This window comes from Perissodus microlepis, chromosome 17 (genome assembly GCF_051167445.1).
Source record: "Perissodus microlepis isolate ML-2025 ecotype Zambia chromosome 17, ASM5116744v1, whole genome shotgun sequence".
Lineage (NCBI taxonomy): Eukaryota > Metazoa > Chordata > Actinopteri > Cichliformes > Cichlidae > Perissodus > Perissodus microlepis.
In genome coordinates, this window is record NC_140477.1 from 2,889,557 (window position 1) to 2,905,758 (window position 16,202).

Here is a 16,202-nt window from a genome sequence, read left to right on the forward strand (position 1 = left end):
TAAATAATTTTCTTTATTTAATAGTGATAAATAAAGTGAGTTGACCCATAAATCCCCATAACACATATTCTAAATAAATAAATTATAATTCTCATGTCATTATTGAAAAAAAAAAAAGTACATAAGAATGTTATGTGAATGACCAACAATAATTTATCCAACTAATCTAATAGACAATGATAGCAACATAGATGTGTTGCTATGCTAACCTTTGCCATGTCAGATTGTATTTTCCATCCTTGGCTGTTCCAGTCTGCATGCATGATACTGTCTGCAGGGTGCAGGCATGATACGACCCCCAGGTTGCTCTCTGATGCATCTATTGGCATGTGAATGTTAAATAATATAAATCTTAAATAGGATAAAGTGCTTGAGTGCACTTCAAAAACCCAGATGATCAAGGTGAGTCTCATGAATCTGAACAAGTAAAGATATGTTCTGAAATTTTCAGACAGGACCTGAACACATGAGGCACCTGCATTCAGACAATTACACACTAATCGATCTATATTTATGAGTTCCACCTTCTTTTTTTGGCCCCTCTTAAATGACCTAAAAACCCCACAGACTGCACCTTTAAACCATGCTTATGTGTAACATATGTTATATGCTGTATATACAGATACAGAACAGTGAACCTCTAGTGGCCCCAGTGGAAACCCCGTCCCAGGCACTGTTACTGCCACGCTCATCACATTGAAAGCCCAAACCTCCAACCAAACTGGTTGCGTCAAGTCACGCCATGACAGTTTTATTTGTCTACAAACTGCAAGCTACACTTCCACTGCCAAACTTTACCAGCAGACTCAAACAAACAGATGGGATTAGAAGATGAAGTGAGTCAACCGCTGACTCCTGATGTTGTTTTCATTCAGCTGCCTGTGTTTGGTCTGCAGACTAATCGTTCTTTCAAGGCTGTGAAGATCATGTGCCAGCAAGTCTGGTTACACCCTTCCCGGTTGACTTTCACCCATGATATGAAAAGTATTATCAGCAGGGAAAGAGAATGAATCCAAGGTAACGCTTACACAAACTGCTTTAGCCCTGTGCTGAGCTGTAGATGAAAACACACTGACCTCGATAATGTAGTCGTTCCCGTCTTTTCCATGCACGGCCTTCACAGCACAGATGTCTAGGCCCCCAAACATCTCAGCGCAGGAGTCTATCCACATACGATATCTGAAGCACAGGGACGCAAACAGCTGACTGTTTAAAACCCCAATAATCACTACAGATATCATTAAAGGAAGAATGGACTTAACAGCTATAAATGTCAGGAAAGGCTTCCAAGACTTTTGGACAATGAGATAATCAGATTCATGCTTAAAAGTAGTGCCAGTGTATTCAATTGAACACAGATGTCTGAATGATTCAGTGCACTTAACAGATCTGCATTTTTCCAAGAGAATCTCTGAACCAGCTCACCTGTCAGTCATTGCGATCTGTTCCAACATGGCAGAACCTGTGTTGGCCTTCCAGTTACCAGAAATGGATGTTCTCCTGAAGAGGGGGGGGGGGTGCACCAGGAAATGAATTCATATTTCTGCAAAAAACAAGCTAAAATGCTCCAGCAACAGTTAATCGCTCCCAACTTTTGCTTTTCCCCCTCAAGGGGGAAGCTATCATCAGTTCATCAATGATGACCATTTTAATCCACACCTAGATAATGTTTCTGTGAAAGCCAATCAAAAACACGGTTTAATGGTGCGGGCAGGGAAAAAAAATACGATGAGATAAGGCTTGGCTACTTTGCCCCCCCTCTCCGATTTCGGTTGAGCAATTGTTCAGATACAGTCTTGAAAGCTAAAAGGTTGAGCACAAATTCTTTGTTGTAATATCCTTGGCTGACAGGAATGTCTATGGCTTCCAGATGGGTGGAGCTGGGGCATGAGGCCATGAAAATCAAGGCATTAATGCTGAAAACTGCCTGGAATCCAAGAAAAGTGCTACTTTAACATATAATTTGCCATTACTGGTGAAACTGTTTATTTTCCAGATGATGCTTTATAAGAGTTCATTTCCCACTGGCTCCACATGCCTTGCTACCATTAACCTACTAAAACGCTTAAAATATTTGCTTTCAAATTCACCTGCAATGCCACCAACAGCCACCAGAAGTTGGTTGCAGCAAGCCAATAAAAAACACCTTACATGTAAGCTTTGTAGTTGCTGCCGATCTTCTGGATCCTGATATCGTACTTGGACTGGATGTACGGCTCGGTGGTGGCGTAGGTCCCTGCCAGAGCCACCACGCTGGTGATGTCCTGGAAGTCCTGTTGGTTTTCGACTTTAATCTGCAGGAGAGACGCCACTTGTTAGCGGGCAGCTAATTACAAAGGACGCTGCTGAAACTGGCAGCGGGTGCTTTAAAATCCCACAGGAATTTCACACTTGTACACAAGCTGGATAATGAGGGGTCCACGTATGGAAACATTACCGGGGGCGGCTTTGAAACTACATCACCTCTTTCCCAGTTATTAAACAGTAGACTGCAGATGCAGACTTAGAGGGAAATGATGCAATGGGAGCCTATCGACACACAACATGTTTATATCATATAATTCAAAGCAATTTTTCAATTTCACTGTGAGATTATTAGGTAACAATGAGGTGTGACAGCGTAAAATACGGAGGAAACAAATATTTTCCTCCAGTGATAATTACCACTGAGGGCCATTTGTAGGAAACTAAGGTTCTCATACTCTGATGTTTCTTGTTGAGTGGTATTATTATTGTAATTTATGTTGATACAAAGATTAATGAGGTGTGCTTCCAATGGGAAACTGGGCATCCTAAGAGACAGTCACATCAATCGCCAACGTTATTGTGCGGCTACGAGTTTTCTTGTCTCAGGCACCAAACGAGTCAGTGCAGAGCATCCACTCACTCATCACCATCCCTCTCACTAGCACCATCACGGAGGAAGCGATGGGAACATTGCGCTTCCGTCATGATAAAACACAAACCAGATAAGGAAAACAGGAGGTTGATGTTTCCTCGGGGGTTTCGTCTTCTGTTTTTCTGTTCTTCAAATAGCACATCTAAAGGCAACCATTTTCCATACTGAAATGGTATGTACCATGAACAAAGTCTGTTTCTGTGTTTACACTGGGACACTAAGTTTTCCGCAAATGGTAATATATAGAACGCTTTAGATGATTCTGTGGACTAAACAGTTGCATATCCATTAGTCAAGAAGTCCCTTTATATACATCGACAGGGTTACCTCAATTTATGGTCAATTTTAGTTAAAAAAAACCCAGCAAACACAGTCATACATAGTGTTGAAATGGTTCAGTTTGTTGCTATGGCACTGATGGGTTAGCCCACACTCCTATTTCTTTGTAATGTGCTTCAAAGAGAGATAAAAGAGGTTCTGGAAAGGCAAGGCACAAGCCACTTGTGTCTACATGCAACACTTTGTGAGGTCTTAAGCAACAGTTTAATTGTGTGTTTATAAGAGTTTTACTTTAATGCACTTTCAAATCCCCCAAACTAGTAAAAACTAAGGACAAGTTGTCTGGGTGGAACAAAGAAATCCCAAGGAGATTTTGTTTTGTTTTCAAATGATGCAACCCACCTTCAGAAAATGAACACAAAAAAACGTCAATAGGAAAAGAAATAAGGAAAATCCGAAAAGAGTGACACCAATGACACCAGAACAATAAAAGTAAATTTTAATTTTTTAAAGACGGGTGGGCAGCTTTGATGGTGAATGTGGTCACATAAACAGTGTTGTCACTTTGATGGGTAATTACATAATGAGCGTGCTTGTCAAAACCCACATATGTCGCTGACGCTAAATCAGTGAGTTTCTAAAATGAGCTTACAAGGCAGACTATGAAATAGCTTCAAATAAGCCAACAGATTTAAAAAAACATGACTGTATTTTCTTAGAGCATATCCTTGGGATCCATATCAGATTTTAGAAAACAGCAACACAACTAATGCCTAGTTTGAAACACTTCTACCGCTTGCTGGTCGTTAAGGAAATTATGGATTTTAACTGTGATGTTAGCTTCTCTGTTAGCTTTAAGCACATTTTATTCCAAGACCTTCGCTAAAATACACGTACAGGGTGCTTGTGCTTGTTATTAGTGGGTGTACTGTATTAAAAGAATGAACATGAATGTTTAAGACTAGACATGGTTGAGTTAAACTGTGTTTATAGTCATGAACAGCTAATTAGAAAAGACGAAGAAGTAACCAAAATCTTGTTTAACTATTGTTTTCCGTGTGAAAAATGTCTATTCCCTGAGTGGTTGGGGGTTCTTGACGGTTGCTTGCTGTTGCTAGGTGAAACTGGTCACAAAGCGAGTGCTGCACCAAAAAACTTTTTTTTTTTTTTTAAACCACTTTGGTCACTAGCAGACCGCTGTGGTCGCCTGTAGTTTGCAAGGAAGGCACAGACATGTCTGCAAACGTTTGCTAACTGACTAACTTGCCAAACTTGTGAAGCTGTGACACAAACTGGAAACAAAGAACATTCTCCTTCAAAGTTGGTCTCCATTCTGGTTTGCGGTGTTGTAGCTAGAAACTGTCTCCCGACCAATTTCACCTCGCGACTGTCATAAACTAGAGCTGTCAACGTTAACGCATTAACGCTTGTGAAGCCGTTGTCACGATTAACACTGTTAATGCAATTAACCCATCTGGAGCACAGAATGGACAACGTTTGTACAAACTGCCCGAAATGCGCTGACAGTGACATTTCAGGGATTTTGAGTCAGTCTGCGTGCTGTAAAACCTGAAAAGACACCTTACCGATTAAAATCCAATACAGACATTTTTTAACAGAAAGTAACTCTTCTTCCTCTCTCAAGCAAAACATTGAATCCAACTTTTGCTCATTTCATTACTCATAAGTTTTCCACCATAGTGGTAGCTTATAGTGTTAGCAAACTTTAGACATTGACATGTAAGTTTTACTTCATATGTGACATGCAGAAATGTTATGTAAACACAGCACAACCAAATTACATACGTGCAGGTGCGTCCGCGTGGCACCGCAGACCACGCCCCACCACACAAGGTAATAAATTCAGTGCTTCATATATAAAGGAAAATATGCATAGTATGTGTGTGTTGTTTTTCTTTTTAAAGAATTCACTAAATAGCTTGTATTTTATTTACTAAGCTTTCTCCTAGTTTGTGTTAGAGTTTCCCTAGATTGCTAAAACACCAAATTCCACTCTTTGCCATGAGAACCAACATGCTGAACGTACTGAACGTACATTCTTTTAGGACATAATTTGCAGATATTATTTTACCCTTTTTGCAATACTTTAGATACACTCACATTCATTCAGTTCTCACTGTGATGTACTTGTGTTGCGCAAGGGTGAGCACAGGTGGCAGATTTCAGTGCTTACACATAACAATGAACCATTTTTCACACTTGCTAATGAAGTGATCAGACCAGTGTACGCCACGTCAGGGCGCACAGGCACCATGGTGAGTTGAAGACCGATACCACAAACAGATAGTAACAAGCTGAGATGCACAAGAGGAAATGTGTGGGGGGGAGTTGGTGGATGAGGAAGATGGAAAGGCGACAGAAGGCAAGAAGAGGAAGACCAACAGTGCATTTCAGATGAAATACAAGCAGCTGTGAAAGATCATGTCCTTGTACTTTAACAGACAATAAGGTAAACAGGACAACCCAACATAAAGAAACTCTGTGCTCACGACACTCAGATTGAAAAACTGGGTTTTGTGTTCACAGATTTCAGAACTGCAACTGTGAAAAACTGTAAAAACACTAAAGGCGCATGTCATCAAATAATACAGTCAGTGTTTCTTATAGAAACATGAAAAGACCAGAAGCTAAAATAACAAAATCCATTGACTACAGCAATGTGACTGAAAGAGTACGTCATGGTAGCAAAAGCAGAAGCTGACCACAAGGAACTGGTCCAGTTGTGAGCGGTAGGCACACAAACCTGTCCAGAGACTTACGCAATTCCTCTGAGTAACTAAACAAACTGCAATGATGCAGAAACAGAAGGTAAGCCGGAAAAGGTGAAGCACTGGCACAGAAATGAAGAGCTGTGCCTGGTGGTGAAACTGGTGGTTAGTGTCCAGATAACATGACATACCACCTTCATTACAGAGGCCTGCTGCTCTAATAGCGTAATGGGAAAGCTGAGTAGAAAGGCTCACTCTCTACTGCTGTTTGTCAAATGAAAAAGGCAAAGTGTGTAATTCTATTTTAATATGTAAACTGCCATCAGATAAACATATACAAACACTGCTATTAGTTACAGGTAACAATACCACAGTAATATCAACATGATTTGTCCTTAACTGATGTCATTAATGTGTGTTTCATTAATGGAGACTGCCTATGACAACCCAACAAAACAAAATATGGCAATATTACTTTGAGCTGTAGATTTTCTATTGTTAGCTAATGAACAAAATCGCCATTAAATTCCAGTAAATGTCTGAAATCAGTTACCAAAAGGTCATAAGGTGAACAACCTCAGCATTATATATTATACAGCATATGCATAATGTGTTTGAGAAAATAGCAAAAAAGAAACAAAATGGCAGCAAAATGTGTAAATGTTGACCTACAGTAAGCTACAAAGGCTTTCAATTTACGGGTTTAAGAGTCCCAACCATAAACTGTACATAAAAGATGGATGTCACCAACATGATGTCACCACTCGTTTCTCATTTCACTTTCTAAAGCCTTAAATTGAACTTTTGGTTGCCACCATGTTGCTTTCATGGAGGCAGACTTGGCCATATTTGAATAAGAAAGTTAAGTGGTCAGTTTTCAACTAATGCTAGCAAGGCTTGGTTAGGCTTGGCAAAATGTATTAATAAACTGTATGTATGCAACAGAGCAACACACACACATACACTGGTATTTGCTCTTTAACTGATAAAACATGAGAATTTCTCTTACAATAAGTGGTTGAGAGGTCCAGTTCACTAACTCTAAATTAGCCGAGGTGACGCCTAGCAGTGATCAGCTGTCAGTTAAAGCTGTAATGTCCATTAGCTAAAATCTTGCCACTACCTCAGCCATTTTTTTTTTTACATCTGGATGTATTTTAACAAGGGATTCGCTTTCAGAGCCCTCAAGTGGGCATTCAGTGAACTGCAGTTTTCTAGCACTTCCAAGTTACTACTCAGCCTAAGAGGTTACGGCTTAGATTAGATTAGATTAGATTAGATAAAACTTTATTAATGCCTCGGGTGGGTTCCTCCGGGAAATTCGGTTTCCAATAGCACAGCACTGACAGAAGTTACATAATGTGAGCAGAAATATACACATATATAAATACAGATATATACATAAATACTCTGTATTTATATATGTCTTCATTCAAAACCAAGAATATGTCACAAAATATAGACATCTCATCATTTTACAGTCTATATTGTAAAAATACAGTGTTTTTATTGAGACCCACTGTAGCCATTGCATATTGCACTATGAAACTTGGCTAGCTATTCGCCTGTACAAAATAAGCAAGCTAAAGAATAAGCCATTTTTTATTGTTTCAAAACTCTAATTTTTATGTACAAAACAAAGATTGTTTTATATTTTTGTTTGAAAAGTTAGTGTTACTTTTTAAGCATATGCGCTTTCATTTCAGAACAAAAGCACCTTCTTCCTGTTTTCGGTTATAAAGTTATTTTTCTTTTATGTATTAGCAATGGTAAAATCAAAAGTGTAGAGTAAATGGTAAATGGCCTGCATTTGTATAGCGCTTTTCTAGTCCATAGGACCCCAAAGCGCTTTACACTACTTTCAGTCATTCACACACACATTCACACACTGGCGATAGCAAGCTACATTGTAGCCACAGCTGCCCTGGGGCACACTGACAGAGGCGAGGCTGCCGGACACAGGCGCCACCGGGCCCTCTGACCACCACCAGTAGGCAAACATGGGGTTAGTATCTTGCCCAAGGATATTTGGCATGCAGCCAGGAGGCAGCCTGGGATCGAACCACCGACCTTCTGATTAGTGGCTGACCTGCTCTGCCACCTGAGCTACAGACACCCTACGTGTACTACGAGTACTACGTGTAGTGTGGCTAAGTTCTACTTTAGTATTATTTATAATCAATATATGAGAGTTGCTGGCACATTCAATTTCTTTGCTCCACCTTGAAGGGTTTTTCTCTCAAAAGCAAATCAAATTGCAGTGACCTAAATCCTTTATATTCATTCTCTGAGTTCTGTGAGGTCTGCGGGGCAAAGCAAGATCTTAGTCTGAAAGGACTTTCCAAGTTCCCCATGAGGCTCATGGGAAATTCTATAGCATGTCTGGCTTCTGAACAGGAAACCAAGCCCATAGACGAGGGAAAAAGACATAAAGAAAGTGTTGCGCCTTGTATATTTAAATACGGGAGAAAGGAGAGAGGCTAAATGTGTGAATTATGTCATTGTGTCAAGAGTGTGACTCCATGTCTTGAAATAAATAAATCACATACGCAAAATATCCACAGTTCATTTCTCATTATGTATTTAGCAGAGATGATTAGCATCAGTCCAGTTATTTCTATGCAGCAATCACGGTAAATGGTTGGAAACTGTTAGTCAGGCTATTGTGTAACAAAGCACTAAAACTGTTTGTCCACCAGGTTAACACTTAGATATCAACTTAGTTTGACCCCAGGAACACATTACTGACTTTACAACTTTACTGTAAGAGCAATTTGGCTACTGTGGCCGATTTGAACCCTTACAGAGATGTCTGTAAAAACTAGAACAGACAGCAGTTTAGGCTTCAGACCTCCTGTCTGAACCTCAGACCAACCGAAGCTGTCCAGATAGTATCATGTTTAATTTGCATATATGGAATATAGACAACTTGTATGTGTGTGTGTGTGTGTGTGTCTGTGTGAGTCTGACCTGGTAAAAGAGAAAATCTGAGCTACTGAGCAGCTTGTGTGTAAAATAAAAAAAAAAAAGACTTGGATATTATATTTAATTTAAATTTCATCTCATAGGCGATTTTAGACCCTTTTAAAAATAGCGTATTTTAGTATTATTTTCTTCAAATGGTATATTTTCCTAACTTGTCTATTTTAACAACAGTACAGGTTTAACTCCAGTGTTGTTGATGTCATGATGTTACAGTGCGCTCACACAGAGGTGTGGCTGGTTTGGTTAGCTGCGACATGAGACCTTCGCTGCTGCAGCAGAAAGAAGATGAAGAGGAAATTTAATAACACAAATCAGTGATGCAGATTTAAAACACACTTTAACTGAAATATAGCAAAAGTTCAAACTGTTTGGATAATGTGGGGACTGATTGCTGTAACATATAAAGTGTCAGCTTGTTTATATTTGTTGTCTAAATATAGTCAAAAATGTTAGCTGATGTAGCTTAGCTTATTAGCTGATTTTAACCTTCTGATCCGCTTGTCTGCTGGGATAACACGAGCCGAGGAGCTGATTTACTTTATTAAGTTTGTTTAAAAATTTCTTATTTTCCTCTTCAGGTTGAAATGGGCTTCGGTTTTTGTTCCAGATCCAGGTGACAGCAGGTCAAAATGATTTAGATGTCTGGGAGCAGCCGGAATTTAATTTTAATAGTGCTTTAAACAGATACGGACCAGTTTACATCTTTTATTTGCTCATTTAACTTTTGGGTGACTGCATGAAGCCTGACAGAGGAGGATGGAGACGGAAAAGAAGGGAGAGCCTTGCCTCGGGTTTCATAACTAAAGGCTCCACCCTAAAATGGGTGGATTAGATTGAAATCTCTGATTATTCCCTCTGAATTATTCTTAGACACAAATATAGGTCATCCAACTAATTAGGTTTCTTTTGTAAAGGGTTGATAACATTAGTAAACAGCATTATTCAAATCGTAAAGGAGACTCACCTTTCCCATGCCGGCGTGGGCGTGGCCCATCTTCACAACCACAGGGAAGCATGGACTTGTGACCTGTAAAAAAACAAAACAGTGGGGTTTCACAACAACCGTATAATTCAAAATGATCGATACAGTGTCAACGATGCATATATGATAATTTCATAATGTGTAACTGTTCTTTCTGTCTGCCTCGCACCTTGTTTGCGTCTGACCACCAAGCTCTCACTCTCAGGACTCAACAAAGACAGAAACAAAGTCATTCGTTACCATTACTGCTATAATTGTTTCATAGATACTACAATAACATAGTTATTGTACATTATTTTGACCACAATAATTTGATGTGTGATATGATGTGATGTGAAAATCAGATATCTTCTATCTAATACTTTAAAATAACAGAACAGAAGTGCTGCACATTAAAATGACAGAAGTACGACTGAAGCCATCTCTTGCAAAGGGTCTTGGTGTGATTGTTTTGCACCCGAGTGCAATTACCGTGTTTCGATCTGCACAAATGACCCGAAAAAAAATGTATCCGCTTTTGATTTACGGCCTGAAAATGGTCTAAAAAGCGCAGCAGTGAAAGCATCCAAGGACTTGGATGTTACGCCAGTGATAAAGTCAAAGGCCAAATACATATTTTCTTTTTCAGTAGTCTGCTTAATGTTCCATGACCTTTTACACAGTCACTGTAACATAACAATCACATACTGTATCATCAACAAATACAGCTGCTATGCTTCTGGCAGCAGCATTTATGATTTATGAGAAAAATATTTAGCTCTTTAATCAGAATCAGAATCAGAATACTTTATTAATCCCTGGGGGAAATTATTTTTTGTTACAGTGCTCCATTATAAACCAACATTAAGACAAGACAGACAATACGCTAACTAAGAATAGTACAATATATACATATATATACATACATAAGTCACTCGTAAATAAATAAATAGCTGGAAAAGAAACATCTGAAATGTATTCTTGTCTAGTTCTACGGATCTACTGAGTGTCATTATTGAAATCTGTCAACACAAACAACAACTCTGACATATATTTTCTTGCTTTTTTATGTAAATTCCTGATATAATATATAAGAGTAAGATCGGGGAGTGTCCTAAAGGCTTGAAAAAGAACAGAACTGCACCTTTTTATATATACAGTAAGACAGACGTGTGGTAAACGCGACACTGAGACACAACTCAAAGCAGACAGCTATTTCCTTTGCAACTGTCTTGGATGTATACATCCAGTGTCCAGATCCGTCTTGTAAAATAACGCCCTGGCTCCCGTGCCATTCCTACTGAACCTAAAGCTGCTCAGTTTAGGAAGGATGAGGAGGAGACAGAAGAATGTGTGGGTTTATTACACAAAACGGCAACGTTCTGGGAAGCTGGAGGGAAGACCACAGCTCAATGGAATGGGCTTGGACAAACCCGACAGACCGCAAACACACTCTTTCTCATAGTTTACGCAACTGAAATGGATGAAATATCAACACATTACTTCAAACGTGGTTTAAACGCCCTTGATCAGTTTGCTGATATGATTGTAAACGGGATGCAGTCTGAAGAGGGACTTTTCCAGTTTCATGAGCACTTTTCCCACTCTTGCGTGAAATAGCTCTCAGGCAGCAACGCCTAGTTAGACGAGAGGTCTGAAGGTCGTTTACAGCGGCTGTAATAGAGAATAACATTATTTGAATTTTTCAATTTATAAAAAAAACTCAGAAACATACAATTCTATTCAAAGTCAAGTTTTCAATATTCAAAAAGCCTTCGTGCATTTTCCATTTTCACAAATGCATCTAGATAAGTACTGTGTACACTGTGCTTATCGATGTGAATACCTGCAGGTGAAGCTTAAATAAACACTGTAAATGAAGATGCTGAGGGCACCAGGCCAGATCATACCCTGAAATGTAAGATCAGGCCTGCCAGGAGGAAGGATACGCCCAAACAGCTGCTATCATTTGATCCGGGGCCTCCCTGGCAGTCATGTGACTGCACATCCTAATGCTGCTGTCAACTCGTTTCGAGGCTTGAACGGACACGGAGCTGCTCGAGGCTGTGAACGCCGCTTCTGCTGACAGGTTTTGACAGTACAGGCCTGTCTGACACACTGCCAAGATAAAGTGTACTCTAACTGACGCCATTATCACTTTACAAGTGCCAGAATAAAGGAGGGAGGCAAGGCTGCAGAATGAGGTTCTCTTTCTAATGTCCAAGTACTTAACTTAACTAGGTATGAAGCATTACGTAAGGGAGGAGGAATATGCAAACTGGAAAAATGTAGATGTAAAAAGTCAAATGTAACACAGCAATACAGTATATAAAAGCCTATATCTGTGCCTTAGAGTCATGGACTGAAATGTAACTATGGTAACAAGGTTTAAGTCATCATCCTCCACATTTTCATGAAATCAAATCTTGCTTTTGCCTCTTTTTTTTTAATAAATAGTTGTGAAATCCATCAATATCGCACAGATTTCAAACTGCCTTCAAAGCATAGGCTGTATATAAAAGATGGATGGTGCCTCCAGGACTGAAAAGTAAAAGTGCTTCTAAACCTGTGTTACTTCCAGTCACCTCGTCTAGCCATAAAAAGTCCAAAGAGCTCGGAAGGAAAGAAACTGGACTTCTTCAGGTTTACATCTAAAAGATAAATATAATGTCTCACTTCATTTATGACAACAGTAAACTGTCCTGAGTCGTGTGACCCAGTGTTTTGAATTTTCCCTGTATTCTGATATTCATTGTTTATGTTTAAGTTCATTTAGTCATCTTAAGCTCCAAGGTTGCTCAGTTTTAGTTCTTTGTGTATTCGTTCCCTTTGTGTCATCACTCCTCTGTTTAAGTCTCCCTTGCTGGTTCGTGTGTCATGTCTGCATCCCATTATGTTCTTGTTTTACTTTGAAAGTTCTATGCTTAGTGTTACTTGTCCCTGCGGTGTCATTATGTCATTCTAGTCAGCTGTTTTCCCCATGTGTTTCCACTTCCTCCGGTCACTTCCTGTGTGTATTTAGTCTGCGTTTTCTTTCAGTCTTTGTTTGCATGTCTAGCGACATCATGTCTCAGAGTTCTTTGTACTGATCAGGTTCATGTTCGGTTTATTTCATAGTTCCATAGTCACACGTACCTGTTCGGTTTCATGTCCATGTCTCTGGTTTCCCAGGTTAGTTTCAGGTTAGGGTTTGCCCCGTTCGCTCTTGCTTTGTTTTTGTGTTCACAAACGGCTCGCCATTTGTTTAGAACTCAGTTCCATCTCCTACCGTGTCTGCATTTGGGTCCTACTATTCACTCAAACACACAGTCAGCTCCCACTGACCGTGACATAAACAACTTTCCTTATAGGCTTAAAGTTTATTTGGATAATTTCAAGTCTTATCAGATACGAGATGTTTTTCATTTTTTTTAAATTTGGTTACATTCAGAGCAAAACAGATGACAAAAGACTAAAACATCACATGCTCTGGGGTGTGGTTACATCAAGACTGATGTGTTTACGGGTGCAGGAAAGAAATTTAGTTTTTAAGCTTTTTTTTTGCAGCACTCGCTAAAACTGGCTTTCAGATTAAAATACACCTTACTCTATCCAAGCTAGGTAGCATTTCATTGTCACTCCTCCCATCTAAACATGCTCATGTCCTGCAATGGCAATGGTCATCTTTTATATACAGTCTATGATTGACACCCACATTAAATCCTGCTGATTACAAACCCCATTTGGGAACCTGCGACTATCAAGATCAGTTAATATCAGAGCTTTATTGTGTGATTTCAAAGAACCTTATTGTGTAAAGCCACGTCACCACTTTAGTTTTGTGCAAAAGTGTTGCATATCCCTAAATAACACAACAGCACATCTGAGACCATAACATAACTGAAAAGTGTTCGCACTACACTGAGCTGGAATTTCTTGTGTTGTTTAAATTCCACTTATGCTTCTATCTGGCCAAGGATCTTTCTGCTTGTCTTGCAAATCTACTGCTGCACAACTCAACACCTCCACATCCTTCAACAAGATTCAACAAGTTGTTCTAATGCATAATTTGTCCTAACTCTCTTAATTAGCAGAAACGGAGCTGACATCTAAATCAGACCTGTGTTTTCTCATTGTTTTAAAGACTGTGGGAAGTAGGAGAGCAGTCAGGAGTTCCAAACTTGTACAGCGGTTACATGTGTGCGTCACATGACAAATGATAAGATGCCTGAGGTTCAACGAGTGTCTGAGAAGAGCCCAGCAGTAGCAGTAGAGTGTGGGTGTCTATTTATCTTCTGTTCAGGGTGGAAAGGGCTGCAGCCACCCACTCTGTCTGGACACGTTGCTTCCAGTCATTCCCATTTGCATGGCGATGACGGCAGACTTGTCAAGAAGAGAAGACCACATCCTGTGCTTCCCAACAAACTGACGAGGCCTCGCTATTATCTCCTTGTTTCTTCACTGACCACAAAAACAGCTCAGCTGAAATTACAATATCAGCTAGACAAAGATTAAGACTGATCGCCAAAACTATCAAATTTAGACATCCAGGAACTATTTGAAGAGTCATTTGACAAAGGATGTCACTGTGTGTCATCTGTAGGGATAACATGACAGTGTGAAAGATGGTCTCAATATTTTACATTTCAAATCTTGCATTACATGCTTTTGGCAGGTTGGTGCATAATACTTGGATTTCAACTTAAAAAGAAAAACGTGTGCTGAATTTACACAAAGTCCATGCTAGTGGCTGACCCGGTTTATAATATTTAAACTTGCTCTAGTTCTGCATTAACACCTTGATAAAATTAGATGTCAGTGGGGCTCCTGTGCTGCTGTGTTCAGGTCCAACAACTGCTAAAGCTACTCTAAAACAGCTAATAAATGCAGAACAGCAGAAACTCTTCCTGAAATGTCTGTAACAAGGAAAGAAGAAGTCTCACTGGATAGAGCTTGCTTCCCCGTTTTGTTTAGAACTGTTTTAATTCGTCAAATCAGAGATCCAGCAAGGCCGGAAACACTCTCACAGATTCTTGTCTATGTTGACATGCCAGCGTCACACAGTTGCTGCAGATTTGTCTCCTGGAATCTCCTGTTTCAGCACATCTGAAAGGTTCTTAATTGGTTAGAGTACAGTGAACTCATTGTCCTGTTCAAGCTGTTTCAAATGATTTGATCTTATGGCATGGTGTGTTATCCTGCTGAAAGCAGCCATTAGAACATGTGTGTTCATAAAGAGATGATAAAGGGTCAGGAACAGTCCTTAGGTATGCTGTGGTGTTTAAACGATACTTAGTTGATGCAACGGGGGCCTAAAGTGAGCCTAGAAAGCATCCACACCACTACACCACCAGCCTGAAGTGTTGATATAAGCAAGGATGGATCTGTGATGGATATGTGTTCATGATGTTTGAGCCAAATTGTCGTGAGTGACAGGTGTGGCACCTGATGCGGTCTTCTGCTGCAGTAGTCCACCTGCTTCAAGGTTCCACATGTTGTGCCATCAAAGATGCTTCTGCATACCTTTACAGCAACAGTAGGTCAAACTAACTTAGCTGTGCCATAGCTTCCCTACACTTAAAACCTAACACAGCATTTAAATCCATATATACTCTTTATTTTCAGTTTTGGTCTCCCCTCTGGCTTCTTGCTATCAAAGCTATTGTGCAGCGTTTCATTAGCAAAGCGGTTGAGCAGGATAAAAGCTCTGTGAGCAAGCGAGGTCAACGACTGTCAGTTAGCTTGCTCACTAACAGGACTAGAAGTCATATTTGTGAGCTTAAGTCATGTCTGTTTTGTCGTGTTTAAAGTGTCTAAATAAAACACATTTAATGACACTTGGGTTTAAATTTTAAAAGGTTTGGAAAGCAGAAATGAAATTCTTTGCAAAGCACTGTCTCATTTCTATTTGAGAGCTGGAGTTATAACTTTAAATGTTTTCTGAAGATTTCAGCTATAAAAAGGAGCGACTGGTTTAAACTGTGGCGGTAAGCTTTTCTTCAGACATAAGGGAGTCTATTTTATGGGAAAAGTCTTTACTTGACAGTGATTGATATTTTTAAGGAGAGAGTATGACAAAACAAGTTTCCGTCTTCGAAAAGAAAAAACCTCGGTGGCTGTCAGCGTCTCGGAGCTGTCCGATGTGGAAACGTTGGTCTGAAACTTCAGCTTCACCATTCAGCCTTTTGTTCCCAGCAGTCTGTAAAAGGCATCCAGTGTGGTAAAGATGTTAAGAAGTCACATGCTAAAAAAGCTAATTATACGGTGGGTGATTTTACCAGTCTAGGTCCTTCTTTGGGAACACACAGGCTCCCCTCGAGTTACAGTAAAAGTGGCAGACGATCGGAGGTGGCACATGGTAGAAATACTT

The 16,202-nt window shown here is 39.7% G+C and overlaps 1 protein-coding gene across 2 annotated transcripts in view; it reads right to left on the reverse strand.

The window, feature by feature from the left end:
• syn3 (synapsin III) overlaps positions 1 to 16,202 on the reverse strand; it is a 125,353-nt gene that overhangs the window by 13,369 nt on the left and 95,782 nt on the right. For both annotated transcript variants that reach the window (XR_014797274.1, XM_084909099.1), the window contains exons 7-10: positions 9,857 to 9,919; positions 2,152 to 2,294; positions 1,426 to 1,500; positions 1,077 to 1,179 (exon numbers count right to left, since the gene is read on the reverse strand). Coding sequence is in view for 1 of the 2 variants with exons in the window: in XM_084909099.1 (XP_084765225.1) it covers positions 1,077 to 1,179; positions 1,426 to 1,500; positions 2,152 to 2,294; positions 9,857 to 9,919 (384 nt within the window). In the remaining variant the exon portion in view is untranslated. The remainder of the gene's footprint in view (positions 1 to 1,076; positions 1,180 to 1,425; positions 1,501 to 2,151; positions 2,295 to 9,856; positions 9,920 to 16,202) is intronic.